This window comes from Azolla caroliniana, unplaced genomic scaffold (genome assembly GCF_043228905.1).
Source record: "Azolla caroliniana isolate FFs.n. ecotype wild unplaced genomic scaffold, voAzoCaro1.0.p SCAF_9, whole genome shotgun sequence".
Taxonomy (NCBI): Eukaryota; Viridiplantae; Streptophyta; class Polypodiopsida; order Salviniales; family Salviniaceae; genus Azolla; species Azolla caroliniana.
The window spans coordinates 5,152,193-5,170,681 of record NW_028230444.1 but is presented as its reverse complement, the minus strand read 5'-3'; the positions used below and the strand labels follow the sequence as shown (position 1 = coordinate 5,170,681).

At 38.1% G+C, this 18,489-nt stretch overlaps 1 protein-coding gene across 1 annotated transcript; it reads right to left on the bottom strand.

Annotated features, from left to right (window-relative positions):
* Positions 1-14,043: 14,043 nt before the first annotated feature.
* Positions 14,044-18,159, bottom strand: LOC147859997 (putative xyloglucan endotransglucosylase/hydrolase protein 13). The gene is made up of 4 exons (XM_087324147.1): positions 17,660-18,159; positions 15,764-15,864; positions 15,125-15,318; positions 14,044-14,771 (listed from the first exon to the last, which is right to left on the bottom strand). The coding sequence occupies exons 1-4, from the start codon at positions 17,856-17,858 to the stop codon at positions 14,399-14,401; spliced, it is 867 nt and encodes a 288-aa protein (XP_087180273.1). The 5' UTR covers positions 17,859-18,159; the 3' UTR covers positions 14,044-14,398.
* Between the last annotated feature and the right edge of the window lie 330 nt (positions 18,160-18,489).

The following is an 18,489-nucleotide window of genomic DNA, read 5'->3' as shown; positions in this document are numbered from 1 at the left end:
GGGCATCAGCGAGAGGGCAAGATGGTCGGTGACATTGACATGTTGATGTGGTTTGAATGAAGAAGACTTTAGGTTTCTCATTACGATGACTGATGATGGTGATGCTGCGGGATTGAAGCATAGTAACATGACGAGAGGATGAGTGATGATGGTGGGGTTTGAAGCAGATCATGAGGGGAGGAGGAAATAGTCTAGATTCATTTTGTTGTTATTTATATAGGAATTTGACGATATTCAGCGAGATGGTTTATGTGGACTGAATGAAAAAAAAATTGTGATAAGGATGAGTGAAGATGGTATGGGGGCTGAAGCATTTTTATTGAGATGATGCGGTTACTATATCATTTTGTTGTCATAGGTACATCGTTTGGGCGATATCTGTGGTCGACATGGCTGATGTTATAAGGACAACTTTGCATGGGGGAAACCATCCTTATAGATGGAAAAGGGGAAAAATGTATATATATTTACTTTGTCTAAATTTGTGGAAGAGATGGATGATTTTAATGGAGGATGAAGCATTTCTAGGGAGTGAAAGGGAGAATTGCTTATGTGTTTATTAATTTTTAGATTTGGAGAGTGTTTTCCTCTTTTCTTTGTTATGTGGACTAAATGAAGAAGACTTTAGGTTTCTCATTATGATGACTGATGATGGTGATGCCGCGGGATTGAAGCATAGTAACATGACGAGAGGATGAGTGATGATGATGTGGGGTCCGAAGCAAATCATTAGGGGAGGAGGAAATAATCTAGATTCATTTTGTTGTTATTTATACAAGAATTTGGCGATATTCGGCGAGATGGTTTATGTGGACTGAATGAAGTTTTTTTGTGATAAGGATGAGTGAAGATGGTCTGGGGGCTGAAGCATTTTTATTGAGGTGATGCGGTTACTATAACATTTTGTTGTCATAGGTACATCGTGTGGGTGATATCCGTCGTTGACATGGCTGATGTTATAAGGACAACTTTGTTTGGGGAAGTCGTCCTTATAGATGGAAAAGGGGAAAAATGTATATATATATATATATATATATATATATATATATACTTCGTCTAAATTTGTGGAAGAGATGGAGGATTTTAATGGAGGATGAAACATTTCTAGGGAGTGAAAGGGAGAATTGCATATGTGTTTATTAATTTTCAGATTTGGAGAGTGTTTTCCTCTTTTCTTTGTTGTACATGATGGGGAAGAAAACTGTGAAAATCTATATCACTTTGGTTCCAGGCTCTACATGTTGCTATCATCAGCATGCATTTTTTGACAACAAACATTGGAATTCATCGGCAAAGTTGTATTAAGATTGCAGGGGTTTCTAAAGGTGCCTGATTTTGTATGCATGTTAGAGAGACGTAATCTCATTTTGTGAACCTTGGAAGCAGGGCTGAGGCATGCTTTGGAGAAGTTGGATAATCAAAATGACCAGTCATTCATTCTCCTTTAGCAGGCATTATGTGAGATATAGAATGACATATGACACTATCAAATTGCATCAAAGTAGAAGAGATGCTGAGATATAGGTGGCATAGATTACACTGATAAAGGCCAAAAATCCATATTCAGTTTGTAAAAAGATGGGGTTTTTTGAACCCGGTGTTGTTGAGACTGTTGAAGCTACACGAGCGTTCAATAGTTTTCTAGTTAATTATGTTGCAATTTTCTTTGTAATAGTGGACTATTTTGTATATTGCCTTGGGCCACTTTATGTAAATACCAATGGAGGATATTTTTATGGGAAAAAAATTGTGTTTCAACAAATAAAGCAAAATCTTGTTCATTGTGTGAAAGAAAATTGGTCGATGCTTATTTCAATTTTAAAAGGTTAATATGACTCCTTCACCGGTAATGAAGATAAGATTTTTCTGAAACAACAATCCTTTAAAGGCAAGTGGAAGGATTTGTTTGTTTTTGTGGAGAGAAATGACAAAATGGAGTGGCAATATGTACCCCCTCGATGGTTGTTTCCTCCATAGGTGGAGGTTGGTTTCAATTATGACATAATGGGGGATATCTTACCCCCCACTAGATTGTATCATAATTCATTATATGTCTTGTATATGCTTATTGGATTGGTAATGGAAACTATGGTGTAGTTTTGTTTAAAAATAAAAAAAAATAAAAAATTGGTTTGCGAAGCAAATGGAAAGAAGAGAAAAATAGGGAATCATTTGTTAAACTCATTACAATAGGATCTCTTTAGAAAAGGGTGTTGCCTTGACAAGGTGTCATGAAAACTTTACACGTAACATACTAGAAAGTGCAACTCTTGCCAAGAATTCGACCACTTTGTTGGCATGGTACTTTAATCAATCCTTCGTTTAAAGTTGTGACTCATAATATTCTAGTGATAAAATGATAAAATAGCCAACAACACCACTAAAGAAAATATTATTAACTAGTTTTTCATGTGGTGTCGAGAAATACCAAAATCTTATTCACAATAATGAAATACCAAAAGTTGTTGAGAAATCCAATATCGTTTCTTTTTTTCAAAGACTGCATTTCATGAACAATTTAATATTTCATAGCATAATAGAGAAGTAACATGTATATATATATATATATATATATTCCAAAAAAAGACTACTTCCATTTGTTAAGGCAATGTACATAGGATAATATACAACTCATATCTTACACGCCAACTTGCATGGCGAAAAGAAAACATGTTTATATACATATATTACAACGTCGTCACGTTGTATCATTACACTACCATGTTTATATATATTACATCATGGCGAAAAGAAAACAACATGTTTATATACATATATTACAACGTCGTCACGTTGTATCATTACACTACCATGTTTATATATATTACATTTTGAATTCAACAAGACAACATTGTGGATCTATTGGACCAATAGCTTGTCCGGACATCTCATTCACATTGTGCTTTAAAGCATATTGTCTTGTTAATATTTGATACTCATAGTGAAAGGGACAAACCCCTACGCTAACTCTCACCTAGTTCTTTTTTTATTATACACATTCCGTAATATTATATTTTGTAATGAGGAAGGAAAAGTTCAAAAGGTTTCCTTGGTTAGGACACTAGTGAAAATAATGTGTTTTCTCTAGTATGGTGAAACTCAAAACATTATAATCAATCATTGAATATACGTGACATGGTAAATTTAGGGCTTAGAGGAAATAAGAAGATGCATGGGTTGAAATATGCAAGAATTCAAAGCCTTCATTTAAGGCGTTCTAATTGTATATTAAGTGATGATCATGTTGGTGTAAGAGAATGCTTGCTTTGCTTTTTACAAATATTTATTGATGGATGTATCCTTTTCTGTGGATTTGTAGGCAAGGAAGAATATTCTTGAGTGGATTCCGTGTTTGGTCTCATTACAGATATTATAAACTTTGATGCAACCAATAACGGCATATGTGATTTGCTCTACTTTATTAGAGTTGAATCTGAAAGCACATCTTGGCAATGATGGTCTAATAAAGTCAATCTTTGAAAAGTATTGGTCTTGGATTAGACGTAGTGTCACTACTAGTCCTACATTTAATGGAATTTTTGCTACAGGATGTATGCCACATGATTTATCAGAAGGTTTGGTTTTTTCATCCTTAAAAGGGAAGCTCAAGTAGAAGATATTGCTAACTGGCATCCAATTATGTTATTAAATACTATATATGAGATGGATGCAAAAACTTTGGCTACTTGATTACAATGTTTTATTAACGATATAAACATTTTGCATAGTATTTTTATTTTTTATGAAACCGTTGTATTGGCAATGAAATCATGTCAGGACTTGGCTATTTTTTTGTTAGACTTTAGGAAGGCTTATGATAGAGTCGATTGGTAGTTCTTATAAGCCATGTTGAGGAAAATGGGTGTTCTTTGAGGAATGGATTGGATTGGTGGAGTCACAACATTGCACATTCATGCCGTTAATTCGGTGATGGTAGCCTAGGGCAAATAAACTAAGTTGCCATTATCTCAATCGATTCATCAAGGGTGCTTAATGGCACCTTTTTTATTTTTTATTTTTTATGCTAAAACTATGGGGTTTTCTGAAGATTTCTAAAGCTAATATTAGAGGATTACTTTTGCCAATGGGTCAGATTTCCTTGCTTGATGTTGAATTTGTAGATGATACAAAATTGTATGTTGAAGGAACAAAGGAGAATCTTGATTGAGTATTTGATGCTTTACAATATTTTTCTCAGCGTGTAACATTGTTTGCATCTTGATGTGCTTTTCTAGCTTGGTCTCAATCAATGCGTAAGACTTATCTACAAAGTATTCGTGTTGGTAGACTTATGTTTGATATCATAAATTCTATGTTGCAAACAAATTATTTTTAAAATAATCACAATTGATATGTTCTGTGATCTATCTCAGTTGGTTATTTTTTTCCTTTACAAGTCTTGTTGAATGTGAATATGATGCAAAGGAATAATGAGTTCTAGTCTTTTGAAGTTTTGGATGATAGTAGATTGGTGCCTAACGTGACATATGTGGAGGTCTTATGGTTAGCCAATGTTCATAGGGTAAGAGTTGTGGGTACATCATCTGATGATTGGTTAATTGACTTGAATTCGTAGGATATAAAAGCAGGATGGTTTCTATTGGTGTTGGATAACCGGCCTTTGGTACGGTTATTATGGGATCTTGAAGATTTTGTTTGGACGAATCTAGTTGTATTCCACGGTAAAGTGATATAATTGTTATTCAATACTTCATAAAGTTAGGTAACATATTATTATTATAAGAACCCTAAGTATCTTGCTATGGAATATTATTGGAATGCTCAAGGGATTCCTAACCACTTCTTGAGAAGTTTTTGGGGTCAAATTTGGTATAGGCAAATTGCTCAAAGAATTATGACTTTTCAATGGCTATTGTTTCAACATAGAGTTCTTGTTGGTATGTTGATATACCATCCTGAGGTAAATTGTCCAATTTGCCAATCAAAATAATCTATTCGGTATTTTTTTGGGGAGTGTAAATTGGTCAAAACATTTTAGAGTTGGCTTTTGAGAATTTTTTATGATTGCGAGGTTGATATGCTTCATTTCATGGGGCAATGTGGTTTGGATTCCATTACATAATTCTTTTTCTTCTTATGAGATGAACTCCAATCATGTTTTTGGAATAACAAATTGGATGTTAGCTTTCTTATAGGATCAAATATTAGCTTGAGTGTTCTTTTGCAATTAAAGGAGTTGTGGGATCAATTGGCTCCAATTGTGTTATAGTCTTTGTGGAAAGATGGGTGTGTATTGATGTATGAGGGTCAAATAGTGCTACTTAAAGAAAGTGTTGCTTCCACTTCCTTAGAATTGGTGAGTTCTTAAAAGTTGTATATGAAATTTTTCCTATAGATATGGATTCTGAAATATTATTTACAAATGCTTTTCCGAAGCTTTGGAGCTATATTGTAGTTTGTAGATGGAACATTGTAGGATGATCTGGCAATTCTCTCCGTCTTGTTGGTTGTTTCCGCTACTTTGGATGTATATAAAGTCATCCATCTACTTACCTCACATAAATGAAGGATATGTGGTCAACCATTGACTTTCAAATGATGGTTTTAGAAGTCTTTTGGTTTCCTTTACATCTAATTTGTATGTTGTGCTTTTCTTAACTAAGGTAAGGATATTCTTTATGTATGAACGTCCAATTGTGAGCGTGAGGCAATCCTTCAAGTATGTTTCTCATGCGCACATTTGTTCCCTCTCTTTTTTGTTTCATATTCAAAGGATAATATATATATTGTGGTGTGCATGTGTTCCTTTGTGCCACCCTTTTCACATTCCCTTTTTAGAATGCATGTACCTAAGCCGACCCACTCTTTTAGCACACCCTTTTTAGCTAAGCCAACCCAAATGGGTACCTTTGTATCAACTATAAATTGAGTAAGAAGTAAGAAGTTAATAAGGTTGGTTTTGATCTCTTATGTACATTTCACAATACTATGGCTAGGTTCTATTCTTTTAACCAACCAATATACCCAAGATCAACGCAAACCAATTTATGAGATGATAATTGTTCACTATGTAAGGGTTGAAAGCATTTGAATATTTCATAAATTTACTAGATGATATGTAATGAATTGCATGATATCCTACTTTGAATCAAACATCCTTATTAATTGACAAATGATACTAGTTTGGTTTATGCAAATGTATTGTCAGGAATAGTACTAAAACAGAGATGGAATTAGTACTAAGAACAGCAATACTATTAGTACTAAGAGGACGGGACTGCGTAAGATTCCCGAGAGAGGAAGTGAGAAGAGGAGAGAGAGAGAGAGAGTGAGAATGAGAGAGAGAGAGAGATGATGACAACAGCTATATATTATGTGAAAAGATAAGTACAAGCGGCTAAGAGGCTTAAGACTGGCGTTGAACCAATTTGGTTCAAAACAATGCCTTGTGCCTCCTTTTATAGTGTTTTTAGGAATAATCCTGAAGCTTCTAGAATGTTCCAGAGAGATCTGGAATATACATCAATTTTCTATGATAAAGTATAAATGAAAATAATATCCTACAAAATACAATTCATAATCTAATGGTAAGAGCTCGACCCATGCAGCATAAAGTCATGGGTTCGAGTCTTGTCATGACACTATCTCCCCCTTAAAGACGACGAGTGGAACGAGTCGGCGCTAATTGCGGACCGGGTTTGTCCGGATACTTTCGGTGGAAATCAGCAAGAAGATCTTGTGCATTGGCAACATTCTCGACAGGTTCCCAAGTACGTTCGCTCGGACTATAACCGAGCCAATCGACCAAGTAATAAAGTTTGTTGCGAACAAGTTTGGAATCGAGGATGGCAGCAACTTCATACTCCGGGCCGGCGTCCAACTCCAGCGGCCACACTGGACTCGGGCGGGGGCGGCGGTGGTGTCACACGATCGGGAATGGTGTTTGCTTTATAAGGTTCAAGAAGAGAACAATGGAAAACCGGATGTACCTGAAGCTGCGGAGGGAGATCCAGGCGGAAGGTGACATCATTAATCTTCCCCGTAATACGGAAAGGACCGAGTCGTCGATAATCCAACTTGTCGCACGGTCGAGTAGTCTTGATGTGACGACGTAAGAGCCATACTCGATCTCCGATGGCAAAAGAGGAGGGCATCCGATGACGATCCGCATAAGTCTTCTGTGTGTGTTGAGCATGACGAAGGTGAGTAGAGAGATCCATCTGGATCTTGCGTAGCCTCTCCAAATGGTCCTTGGCACGAGGGTTGGTAGGTAGCTCCGGAGTGTCGATCACCGACCAGCGAGGATGGAAACCGGTATAAGCGAGAAATGGGGAGACTCGAGTCGAGGAGTGAATAGCATTATTATACGCAAACTCCGCAAAGTGGAGAATCTCGGCCCAATCGTCCTGTTGATAACTCAGGAAACACCAGAGATATTGCTCCAACGTTTGGTTTGTTCGTTCCGCCTGTCTGTCAGTTTGAGGATGGTAGCCGGAGGAGAGGTTGCAGGAGACCTTGAGCATCCTGAAGAGATGCTGCCAAAATTTGGAGACAAATTGCGGGCCTCGGTCACTGATAATACTGTCTGGTAGGCCATGATGCCGAAATACCTCACGCATAACAAGAGCGGCGGTTTCCTCGCTAGTGATGGCTTTAGTACATGGCACAAAATGTGCCATCTTCGTATATCGATCGACGACGGTTAGGATAGCATCGAACCCCTTCGAGACCGGCAGATCTGTGATAAAATCAAGACAAATAGACTGCCATGGCTTACTTGGAATTGGTAAAGGTTCCAACAAGCCATATGGATGGTGTCGTGGCATCTTTGCTCGGCAGCAAGCATCACAGGTCCGAACGTAGTCGTCGACAAAACGGCGCATGTGGGGCCACCAAAAAGATCGCTGCACTAACTCCAACGTCTTGGTACTACCGAAATGTCCCGCCGTATGGGTGTCGTGACAATGTTGGACGATTTGAAGGCGACAGGAGCAATCGGGGACATATACACGCTTTTTAAAGAATAACAAACCATCATGATATTCGAATTGTCGGTAGTCAATACCTGGTTGTTGAGACTGAGAACAGGATGCCCGAGAAGTATCAATGTGCGCCAGGATGTCTTGAGCAAAACTATCCGTCTTCAAGGTTGCACGTATGTCATCGGTAATCCGTGAATCCATCGGGGTGTGAAAAATCCGCGTCGTGTGCAATCGTGTTGGTCCCAAGATTACTTGCTTTTGATTATCAAATGTTGCGTCACCAGGACGAGGTGCAAGATATGAACGCCGTGATAGTGCATCTGCTTTTCCTTGCTGCTTGCCCGGTCGATATGTGATTTCGAAGTTGAAACGTGTGAGGAATTGCGCCCACCGAGCTTGCCGTCGATTTAGTACGCGAGCGTTCTGAAAATAAGCAAGATTTTTATGATCGCTAAAGACAATGACCTGATGTGGAGAGCCCTCTAAGAAATGCCGCCATTGTACAAATGAATCCACGATGGCTAATAACTCCTTGTCATGTATTTCGTAGTTGATTTCGGCGACATTGAATTTGCGCGAATGGAAAGCCACCGGATGCAACTCTTCTTTATTGCCTTGTTGAGAAAGGATGCTACCGAGGGCGAAATCTGATGCGTCGGCCTCCATGATGAATGGTTTGCTTGTATCCACATGAGCTAGAATCGGTGCTGATGTAAAGGTTTTCTTAAGATGCCGAAAAGCCATATCTGCTTCGATGGACCAAAGAAATGCTTGGCCCTTCTTCGTAAGTTGTGTGAGAGGTAAAATAATCTTCGAGTAATCCTGTATAAACTTACGGTAGAAGTTAGCAAAGCCTAGAAAACATTGTACATCTCGTACCGACCGTGGAATTTGCCACTCTAGTACAGTTCGGATTTTAGCTGGATCCATGGCGATGCCCTTTGAGGAGATGACGTAGCCTAGAAATTCCACTTGCTTGCAGTCAAAGCTACATTTCTCTAGCTTGGCATAAAGACCATTCTCGCGGAGTCGCTTTAGTACTAATAGTACATGAGAATCGTGCTCTTCCTGGGTCTTCGAATAAATCAACAGATCATCCAGATAAATGATCAAACAGATATCCAAGAGGTCTCTGAATATATCATTTTCCATGTGTTGGAAGACTGCGGGTGCATTGGTTAGGCCAAACGGCATAACAGTATACTCGAAATGCCCATACCGCGTGCGAAAAGCGGTCTTCCACTCATCTCCCGGTCGGATCCGCACGAGATTATACGCTCCTCGTAGGTCGATTTTAGTAAAAAACTTGGCACCATTAACTCGCTCTAAAAGACTTGATATAAGAGGAAGTGCATACCTATTCCGGATGGTGACTTTATTCAATCCGCGGTAATCAACGACAAGACGAAGTGAGCCATCTTTCTTCTTGACAAAGAAGATGGGTGCACCGGCCGGAGATTTCGAATGATGGATGAACCCGCTTGCCAAGTTCTCCTCTATGTAGGCTCGAAGGACTTCTAACTTGGTGGGTGACAAGTTGTAAATTGGTCCCCATGGTGGCTCGGTTCCTGGTTGTAAATCGATGGGACAGTCATAGGGACGATGATGAGGAAGGGTACCGGCTTTTACCTTGTCAAATACATCGGCATAAGGATGATATTTTGCCGGAAGTTGTATTGAGGAGTCCTTCTTAATAGTGCTAGAAGGATGTACTGATATGGCAAATAGGAACATTGCCTCCTTGGGTCCTTGTTCGCGTAGTTGATGGAGTGAAATGGTCGAAACTCGGTGAGTTGATTCTTGGGGTGGTCGATATCGGACTTCTCTTGTTCTCCAATCTATGGCTGGATTATGTAATTCAAGCCAAGGTAATCCTAGGACAATGGGATGCTCTGGACTACTAATTATATTAAATGATATTATACACACAAAACTACCTAGGACAACTTGAATGGGTTCTGATTCTTCTACAATATTCCCGGAAGCAATGGGACGACCATCAATGACCACTACAGATGCGGGACAAGGAAGTTTTCTTAAGGATATCTGAGAAGCTTGGGCAAAATTTCGATCCATGAAACAGGAATTAGCTCCGGAATCTAAAAGTGATAGGACGGGTACTGGGGGAGTACTTTTAGTACTGACAATGACTTGGGCTAGGAACACATTGCTAACTTGGTTGGAAGGAATGGAACCACTAATGGGCTGTACAGATCTAGGGCTGCTGTCCAACCAAATGGCTCCTATTTTGGCTGGACTCAATCGTTTAACTCTTCATCTAATTGACTAAGGATTTCAAATTTATTTGAGATACTTGGGCTATTAGTACTATGAATACTATCTGACACTCTATTAGTACTATTAATACTATCAGACACTCCGAAGGGAAGAATTGACTCGAGTTTAGTACAGGCGACGATTTTATTTACCTGTCTTCTTGGCCTATGGGGACAATTGATGGCGATATGTCCTGGTCCACCGCAATAAAGACATAATCGATTGGCACGTCGTCGTTGCTTTTCTTCTTCCGATAACGGGCCGCGTTGACGCATGGTATCGATCTCCATCGGTGTCGAAGTATTTGCTTGAGGTATGTCTCGTGCAAACGGTTTAGCCGCGACTGCGGCGTAAGTGGGCTCTGGCCTAGAGTGTGGTATCTGTAATTGACGTTCTGAACGCCGTTCAAAAAGGCGGTTGTCACATCGAACTGCTCGACTGATTGCCTCCGTAAGAGACTTTGGTTCTTCGGGGAAAGTTAGAAGTAGATCTTTGACATCGTTTCGCAAGCCATAGCGAAACTGCTCCATTAGTGCTTGATCATCCCAGGGTATATCTGAAGCAAGTAGGCGGAAATCCGCCGCGTAGGCAGAGGCTGGACGATCGCCTTGACGCAATCGCCGGATCTTGTTGATCGCCGTCCTGATGCTGTCGGTGTCTCCAAAGCAGGCTTTAAACTCACCAATAAAATCTTCAAAGTTATTAAGTAAGGGTGATTGTTTTTCTAGAAGCGGAGCAAACCATGCCAAGGCTGAGCCGCTAAGTAGCGTGCCTATTAGGCCGACTCGAGATGCATCAGTGGGATATCGGGAAGGATGCATCTGGATGACTAAGCGTACTTGATTAAGGAATCCCCGGAATTGCGAACGCGTTCCATCAAATTTCACAGGAAGTCCAATCTTGGGCTCTTTATGAAATCCTTGGGGACTGGATCCTTGTTGTTGCAACGCTGCTTCGAGTTGTTGTACCTGTAACGCTAACTCCCCATGTTGTTGTTGCGTTTGTTGTTTTTCTAGAGCGATTTGTTGCAGATCCCCTATCAGCCGTTGGTTTTCTTGTTCCAGGGCAACAAACTTTTCTTTTAGGCACTGTAGCTCGGAGAAAACGGATTGGTATTCTTGGGCGCTAACAGTAGCCATAGTATAGGGAAAAGGGTAGGAGGATGAGGGAGAGTGACAAGTAGGCTAGAGGGAAAAATTGGTTCAAACTATCAGGAATAGTACTAAAACAGAGATGGAATTAGTACTAAGAACAGCAGTACTATTAGTACTAAGAGGATGGGACTGCGTAAGATTCCCAAGAGAGGAAGTGAGAAGAGGAGAGAGAGAGAGATAGCGAGAATGAGAGAGAGAGAGAGATGATGACAGCAGCTATATATTATGTGAAAAGATAAGTACAAGCGGCTAAGAGGCTTAAGACTGGCGTTGAACCAATTTGGTTCAAAACAATGCCTTGTGCCTCCTTTTATAGTGTTTTTAGGAATAATCCTGAAGCTTCTAGAATGTTCCAGAGAGATCTGGAATATACATCAATTTTCTATGATAAAGTATAAATGAAAATAATATCCTACAAAATACAATTCATAATCTAATGGTAAGAGCTCGACCCATGCAGCATAAAGTCATGGGTTCGAGTCTTACCATGACATGTATTCCTTTGTCTCTCTCCACATATATACAAATATATTAGAAGAAAAGATTGGGATTTGAAAAGATGATTTGAATAAATGCGGGATCCACAATAATGTCGTATGCATAAATTGGATCAGAATAGGATGTGTATTCATGACTATCCTATGATCAATAAGTGTTCCTAATCCCTAGGAGCACGGGTTGGATACTCAATTATTGAGTAACCTTCACCAAAGATCATCGTAGGAGTGACGGCAAAGTTATAGGGATCACAATGATAGATTCGTAATATAGTTAGATTAGGTTAGATTCCCTGAGAGGATAGGGTTCAACCAATCTTCACACGGTCCAACCCAAAGTAACAACTTCCCAGCCTGAATCGGATGCAAATAGCAATCCGGATCGGCTATGCCGCCGACTGGTCCGTCACACAAAGAACAATGCAAAACTTAACACAAAGAAGAAACGTAAGGCAATACACAATTCATTAACAGACGAATTATTACAATGTACATGTCCCCTTTTTATAGGTAAGCATGTGAGATTACATAAGCCATTGTTATAGATCAACATGTCTATTCAAACACTAATCCTAATCGACATATCTATTCGCAGTACAACTATCGTATTAGAACATTATTACAAAGATTATAATTCCTAAATTTACTCCGTTTTATATATTTATCTGCATCGGCTTCTGACTATCTTTGGCCTTGTCCAACTCGGCTTCGGATCTTTTACACTTCACTCCTCCAGCCCGTCCACTTGGTCCAATAAGTAACACAAAAACAAATCTATTGCAATTTGTATAAGACAAAGCTCATGTAGACTAAATTTTGTATGCGTTGATGCTTAACAATAGAGTACACTAAAATATAAAGGATAACGAATTCAATGTATATGTATGATCTTTCATTATAGGGAATCCAAATATGTTGATAACAACAAGACACCCTCTTACGAGTCACAATGGGTTTATGAGACATGAAGCTCACCATTTGCATTATTTGGATTCCATTTCCCTTGAAACTTTTTGCTACATTATCAAACTCTTAACGATGATACTTGTGGTGTCATGTGAGATTTGCATGATCAAATTAAGAAGAAATGACACATTGCCTCTTATTTGGTGATATATTTAGGAATACTTGTGGTGTCATGTGAGATTTGCATGATCAAATTAAGAAGAAATGGCACATTACCTCTTATTTGGTGATATATTTAGGAATACTTGTGGTGTCATGTGAGATTTGCATGATCAAATTGAGAAGAAATGGCATGTTGCCTCGTATTTGGTGATATATTTAGGAATACGAAAATCTTGGATATTGTGTGCAAGGTTTCCCATTTTGGGACGCGGGGCAAGGAAGCAAACCCATCCCTTTCTTCCAATTCACAACTAGATTGGGTCACCACATTCTAGCTGCTCAAGCCGCCCGAGAGCCGGCTGCTGCAAAGGTCTGGCACACATTTCAAGTTCCCTCCGCAATAATCACCAAGTTTTGGCAGAAAATCTGGAAGCAACAACACGCGAGGCGAATTACCACTTTCCAATGGCTGTTAATACATAAGTTCCTACCGGTGGGAGCATGGCAACGTGGGAACCTTAGCTCTCCTAATTGTGTAGAGTGCCCACATGCAGTAGAATCCATACGACACGCTCTGTGGGACTTCCCAACGTCCCATAGAATATGGCGGGGGGTTGGTCGCTTGTTGCAATTATGCCAGGTGCAAGGTTCAATCAAGTGGGGAAATATATGTTTCAGCCCAATAACCCTTTGGATTCTATGGAAACAACGATGTAGACGAGTCTTCTCCAACCAAACCACCCATCCAACAAGGTTACTGCAAGAGATATGGAGTGAAATTGTAGCCACTCTGAAGAGTCAATATGATGGCCTTAAAGGTGGCTCCGAGGGAGTTGAAAGACAACGCATAGCCTTCATCCAACAATGGTCGTCCTCTCCCATTCTTGAGTCATTGGTCATCCCTTTAGGGATTTGTACATAATCGTCTCATTTGTAAAATTTTATAACTAATGGAAGGAGTTTTTTTTTTTTTGGAAAAAAAAAGAGCTCTATAAATGCTTTATTGGAAACACATCACACACATATCATTAGACAATGAAATCTTGTATATATTAAAGTTATGAAGTTAAAGTAGATCCTATGAGAGCCACTTTGGGATGTAATAAGTTTGATAAAGGTCTTAAATTTAGAATGCGTGTTACAATAGTGGCATCACAAAGTCATTTTATATTGGATTCTTATGGGAGACATATTTGTTATTGAAACACAGGAAATGGTTGTATTATTGTATTAAAAAATGAATCATGATTGTAGAGATTTTTTAAAGGTTCATGAATTTCTATTACTAGATTTAGAATGTGTGTTACAATACAAAGGCATCACAAAGTGATGTTAAATATTGGATTCTTATGGGAGATGTATTTGTTATTGAAACACTGAGAATGGTTGTATTATTTTATTTGAAAATGAATCGTGATGGTAGAGATTTGTTAAATGTTATTGCATTGTCATTTCACAATTATATTGAACACTCAGGGAAAGGTGTTGGATATCTTTCTCGGTCATCACAATAGTTGTATATCATGTAGTTATCCTTAACCCATTGAAAACTTGCTTGTTGGTCGGTGGTTAATGTTGAATATGCAGGAGAATTCCACCATCTTGTAGCCAAGCATTTTGTTGTTAATTTTTTGCAAACATCAAACTTGAATCGACCAAAGGAAGCCACAAACGGAGCATTATTATAGTCAATTTTGACACGACCTCCTTGGGTGGCCCAAGAACTTCCATCCCATATACTTGCATGTACTTTCATGGCATGTCTTAGATATGGAATACCAGCATACTCATTGTTCTTGACTTGTCTAATAGGTATGCCATCCACTGCAACGCTGCATATTAATAGAGAAAGAACGAGACTCGTTACACATGCACTCCCATGGTTTATACAATGGCATGGATGATGCACTTTGGTGAAAGAATCATAGAGTAATGTGGCAAAGTAAAGTTTGAAGGGGATTCCATATATGTACCAATTTGTATAGCGCTCTTAACATTAATGTACTGAATCACTTCCAAGGTTAGTAATGACAGCAATAACATACCAAGTGTAACTTTGCTAACCATTGACTAGTAATATTTGCATGCGTGCATGTGTGAGTAGGTTTTGCACCAATGATTTTGACTTTAATCAATTTAAGGAGCATGACAATATTTGGTTAAGTTTTTAGAGTTTAGGGCTTACATGGTTTGGTTAGGGTTCCATATGATCGAGTAGTTATGGTATGCTTGAGAAGGATCAAACCAGAGATAAATTCTTTGCTCACGTCCATTTGTCCCACTCCAAAATACATTGGTTTGAAGGATATATGGTTGTCCAGTTTCGTTGCCTAGGAACTCAAAATCTACTTCGTCTTGGTCCGTTCCATCAGATGCTATCTATCTCACGGTTCAAAGAATTAATGGTTACTTGAAATTGATGGTGATCTTTGTTTCACATATGATAAAACATTTTATCCCAAGATAAGTTAATTATATAATCGCATACCAAGACTATATATGATGGCTTGATTGAAAAATGTTATTATGATTGTTTTCTTTCATAATGTATAGTGTAATTTGAATTGATTTCCTTATTGATGATAACCCATTTTCACTTTAATGGCTAGCCCACTAAATGATCTTCTCTTGTTTCTCGCAATCATAGTTTCAACTTTCAAGTAAAATGATTAATGGATGTTTTATCATATGAAAATGGTCACAAAGAATTCAATTCAATTGGTAAATAAGGCCCAAATAGTAATCATGGCTTCAGCCTTCACTCTCAACCTCATTGTGTGAAATCTTTAAAGTGAAAAATGCAATAATAGTCAAGGATACCTACATAGAAGGCTGTAACAGTGCCAGCTGAGTTGCCACTTGGCAACTTCAAGCTCATTTGAATGCTGCCATATAAGTAACTTTTCTTGGACTCAATACCACTTGCTACAAACAAGACAACAATGATCATAATTAACCAATAATTGAATATTTTATGGAGTGTTTAAATTGAAACATGTGCTCTCTAAATTATGAATAAATTATACTAATGTAAATTATGGTTTGGGATGAAGAACATTTTCAAGGCAAGTTACATACAAAAGTATTACGTATAAGTGTACACAAATGAAAGATGTGCTCAAATGTTGATGGGCATTCTCGTATTTCTATTGATAGGTAGATTTTTCTCTTGCCTTTTACACATTTCAAAGTTTCTAGAGCTTTACATTACATTGAATGCACACTCTTATACCACAGAAGTTCTTGGATTCTATCATATATCTTACGATTACCCCTACCATAGATTGAGGGGTAGATAAATGGCTAAACTTCACTCCATAAACATGAGAACAATATGCTATACATAATGAAGCATGTACTTGGGCAAGGGTAGCAATGCTACTATGTATAAGAAATACAGAACTGTAAAAAACATTGATAGAAATCTTTCCGAGTAAGCACGCCGACCTTTTGAAATAAACAAAGTGCCAATATCTTGGAGTATATAATACTAGGCTAGGCTTTGGATCAAATTGTAGGTAGTATGGATAGACATCCAAACTTGTCATTTATTGTTTTTCGTGAAAATCTAGAAATTAGGGCCTTTCCAATTTTCTACCCCATTGTGATACCTATATATACAAATACATATACTCCTACAAATTTCACACAACTCCCATGATATTATGAATGGTATGTGTGATGGAAATGAAAGGTATAGAATTAACATATTGTAGCGACCAACAACCGCTACGTCTAAGCATGTGTTTTGCCATATTTAATCCATATCCACATTCATGTTTACTCATGTGTGTTAAGGAGTCCTTAGAGTGATATGTGGTACTATATGAACCTAAGACCTCGTGATCATAAGGAGTAGCTATGTACACTAATCTATCTCGTCCTAGGCCACAAGCAACAACCTTGTTCCATCCCGACTACTTTAAGAATCTAACGGTATGTTAGACCTTCGACCAAATTTCACATCTGAGCTTATTCATCACTAGGTCAAGCTCGTATGTCGAACAACCTACTCTTCCGAGTTTAGTTCATAAGGATACTAACACATTTAAGGCATTATTGATATTATTTGGTTCTTTTGTCACTAATTTACATCACTTTGATCATAAATGGAGGTTTTCAAATTTATCACTAAACTCAAATTAAGTCAAATAAAATTAAACATAAATTAATCAAAATTCCAGTCAAATAAAGCAAAGCAAAATTATTGAAATTGATTCTTTCATCACCAACTTATTACTTAGATTAGAAATGGAGGTTTCCAATTTTATCCATAAACTCAAATTAAGTCACATAAAAGTAAACCTAAATTAATCAAATTTCCACTCAAATAAAACAAAACAAAATTATAGCACATTGAAATCAAATTAATCACGCTAGATTAACGTAGAAAGAGTTGCAGCACAAAAGAACAATAGAAATTGAATCTAGATCTATATTTTTTTAAACACAAATTAGCTTGAAAAAACAAATTAGATATGAAAGGATTTTAACACAAATGCACAAATTGTGATTCCTTGAGAGGAATGGAGGAAGTAAAGTAAATAGAATAGAATTGAGAAATTGTAGTGTTTTTTCTTTTACACTTAAGGAATTTGAGATAGATATGAATGGTGATGGAAATGTGGCAATCTGAGATTTGCAATGGTTAATTAATTTTATTGGGTCATTGCATCTACATGAAAAATGGGGGATGGAATGGATGTACTTAAAGATTTACCTGTGATATTGTCGAGGCTCAATTCCCAGACTCGATCGTTTTTTAGCGATCTCACATTCGTTTGTCCGAGCGTGATGTCGAAGTAACCTGAGTATCTCGATTGCACATATGATGGATGAATGAGAAGGATTAGGATTGAAAACCCACCCAACAAATGAGCCATAGAATTAATGAACCCATCACCCATACTCCTCCCCATTTAGTTCTCAGTATTCAGGACAATTGATTTTCACACTTTAGCAATGCTAACAAAAAAACGTCAAGTATAATTGTGTGAGGCTCCCTTTTCCCTTTGTTTTTTTTTTCTTTGCAGATGTTTGGTAATATCTCCAGCAAATTGAAAAGGTTGGGATTAAGAGAGTGATTAGGTTGGTGATTAAAAGCTAAGGAATGGAGTAATGAGGCAGGGAATTATTAAGAGAGTGATTAGATTGGGTAATTAAGGGGAGGTCATGAAGTCCCTAATTGCTAAAATAGTGAGATCACAAATTAATTGCAATGCATGCTCTCTATTATCCATCCATATATCTATCTATCTATCTATCTATATATATATATAAACCAACTCACTTGTGAAGGGGAGGGATTAATAAATTGCTTTGAAATGGTGTCCCACACACACACACACACACATGTGAATGTGTCATGAATGAAGGCACATGAGAATCTATCTATCTGTTTGTATATCTATCCATGGACATGAAGTGTCGTGTAGTACATTGATGTCCGACCAACCTCTAGTTCCACATGGACTCCATCATGTTACCGACCAACCAACCTTGATGTCTACATGGAATGAACCACTTTCAATCAACTCCATGTGGGTGTTA

What these genes read in the sequence shown, in the direction of transcription:
- LOC147859997 (XM_087324147.1), bottom strand. Translation starts at nt 17,858, where the DNA reads ATGGGGAGGAGTATGGGTGATGGGTTCATTAATTCTATGGCTCATTTG. An exon ending in GAGCCTCGACAATATCACAG is followed by an intron (nt 15,865 to 17,659) that starts GTAAATCTTTAA and finishes TCTTGTTTGTAG; the next exon opens with CAAGTGGTATTGAGTCCAAG. An exon ending in GCACTGTTACAGCCTTCTAT is followed by an intron (nt 15,319 to 15,763) that starts GTAGGTATCCTT and finishes ACCGTGAGATAG; the next exon opens with ATAGCATCTGATGGAACGGA.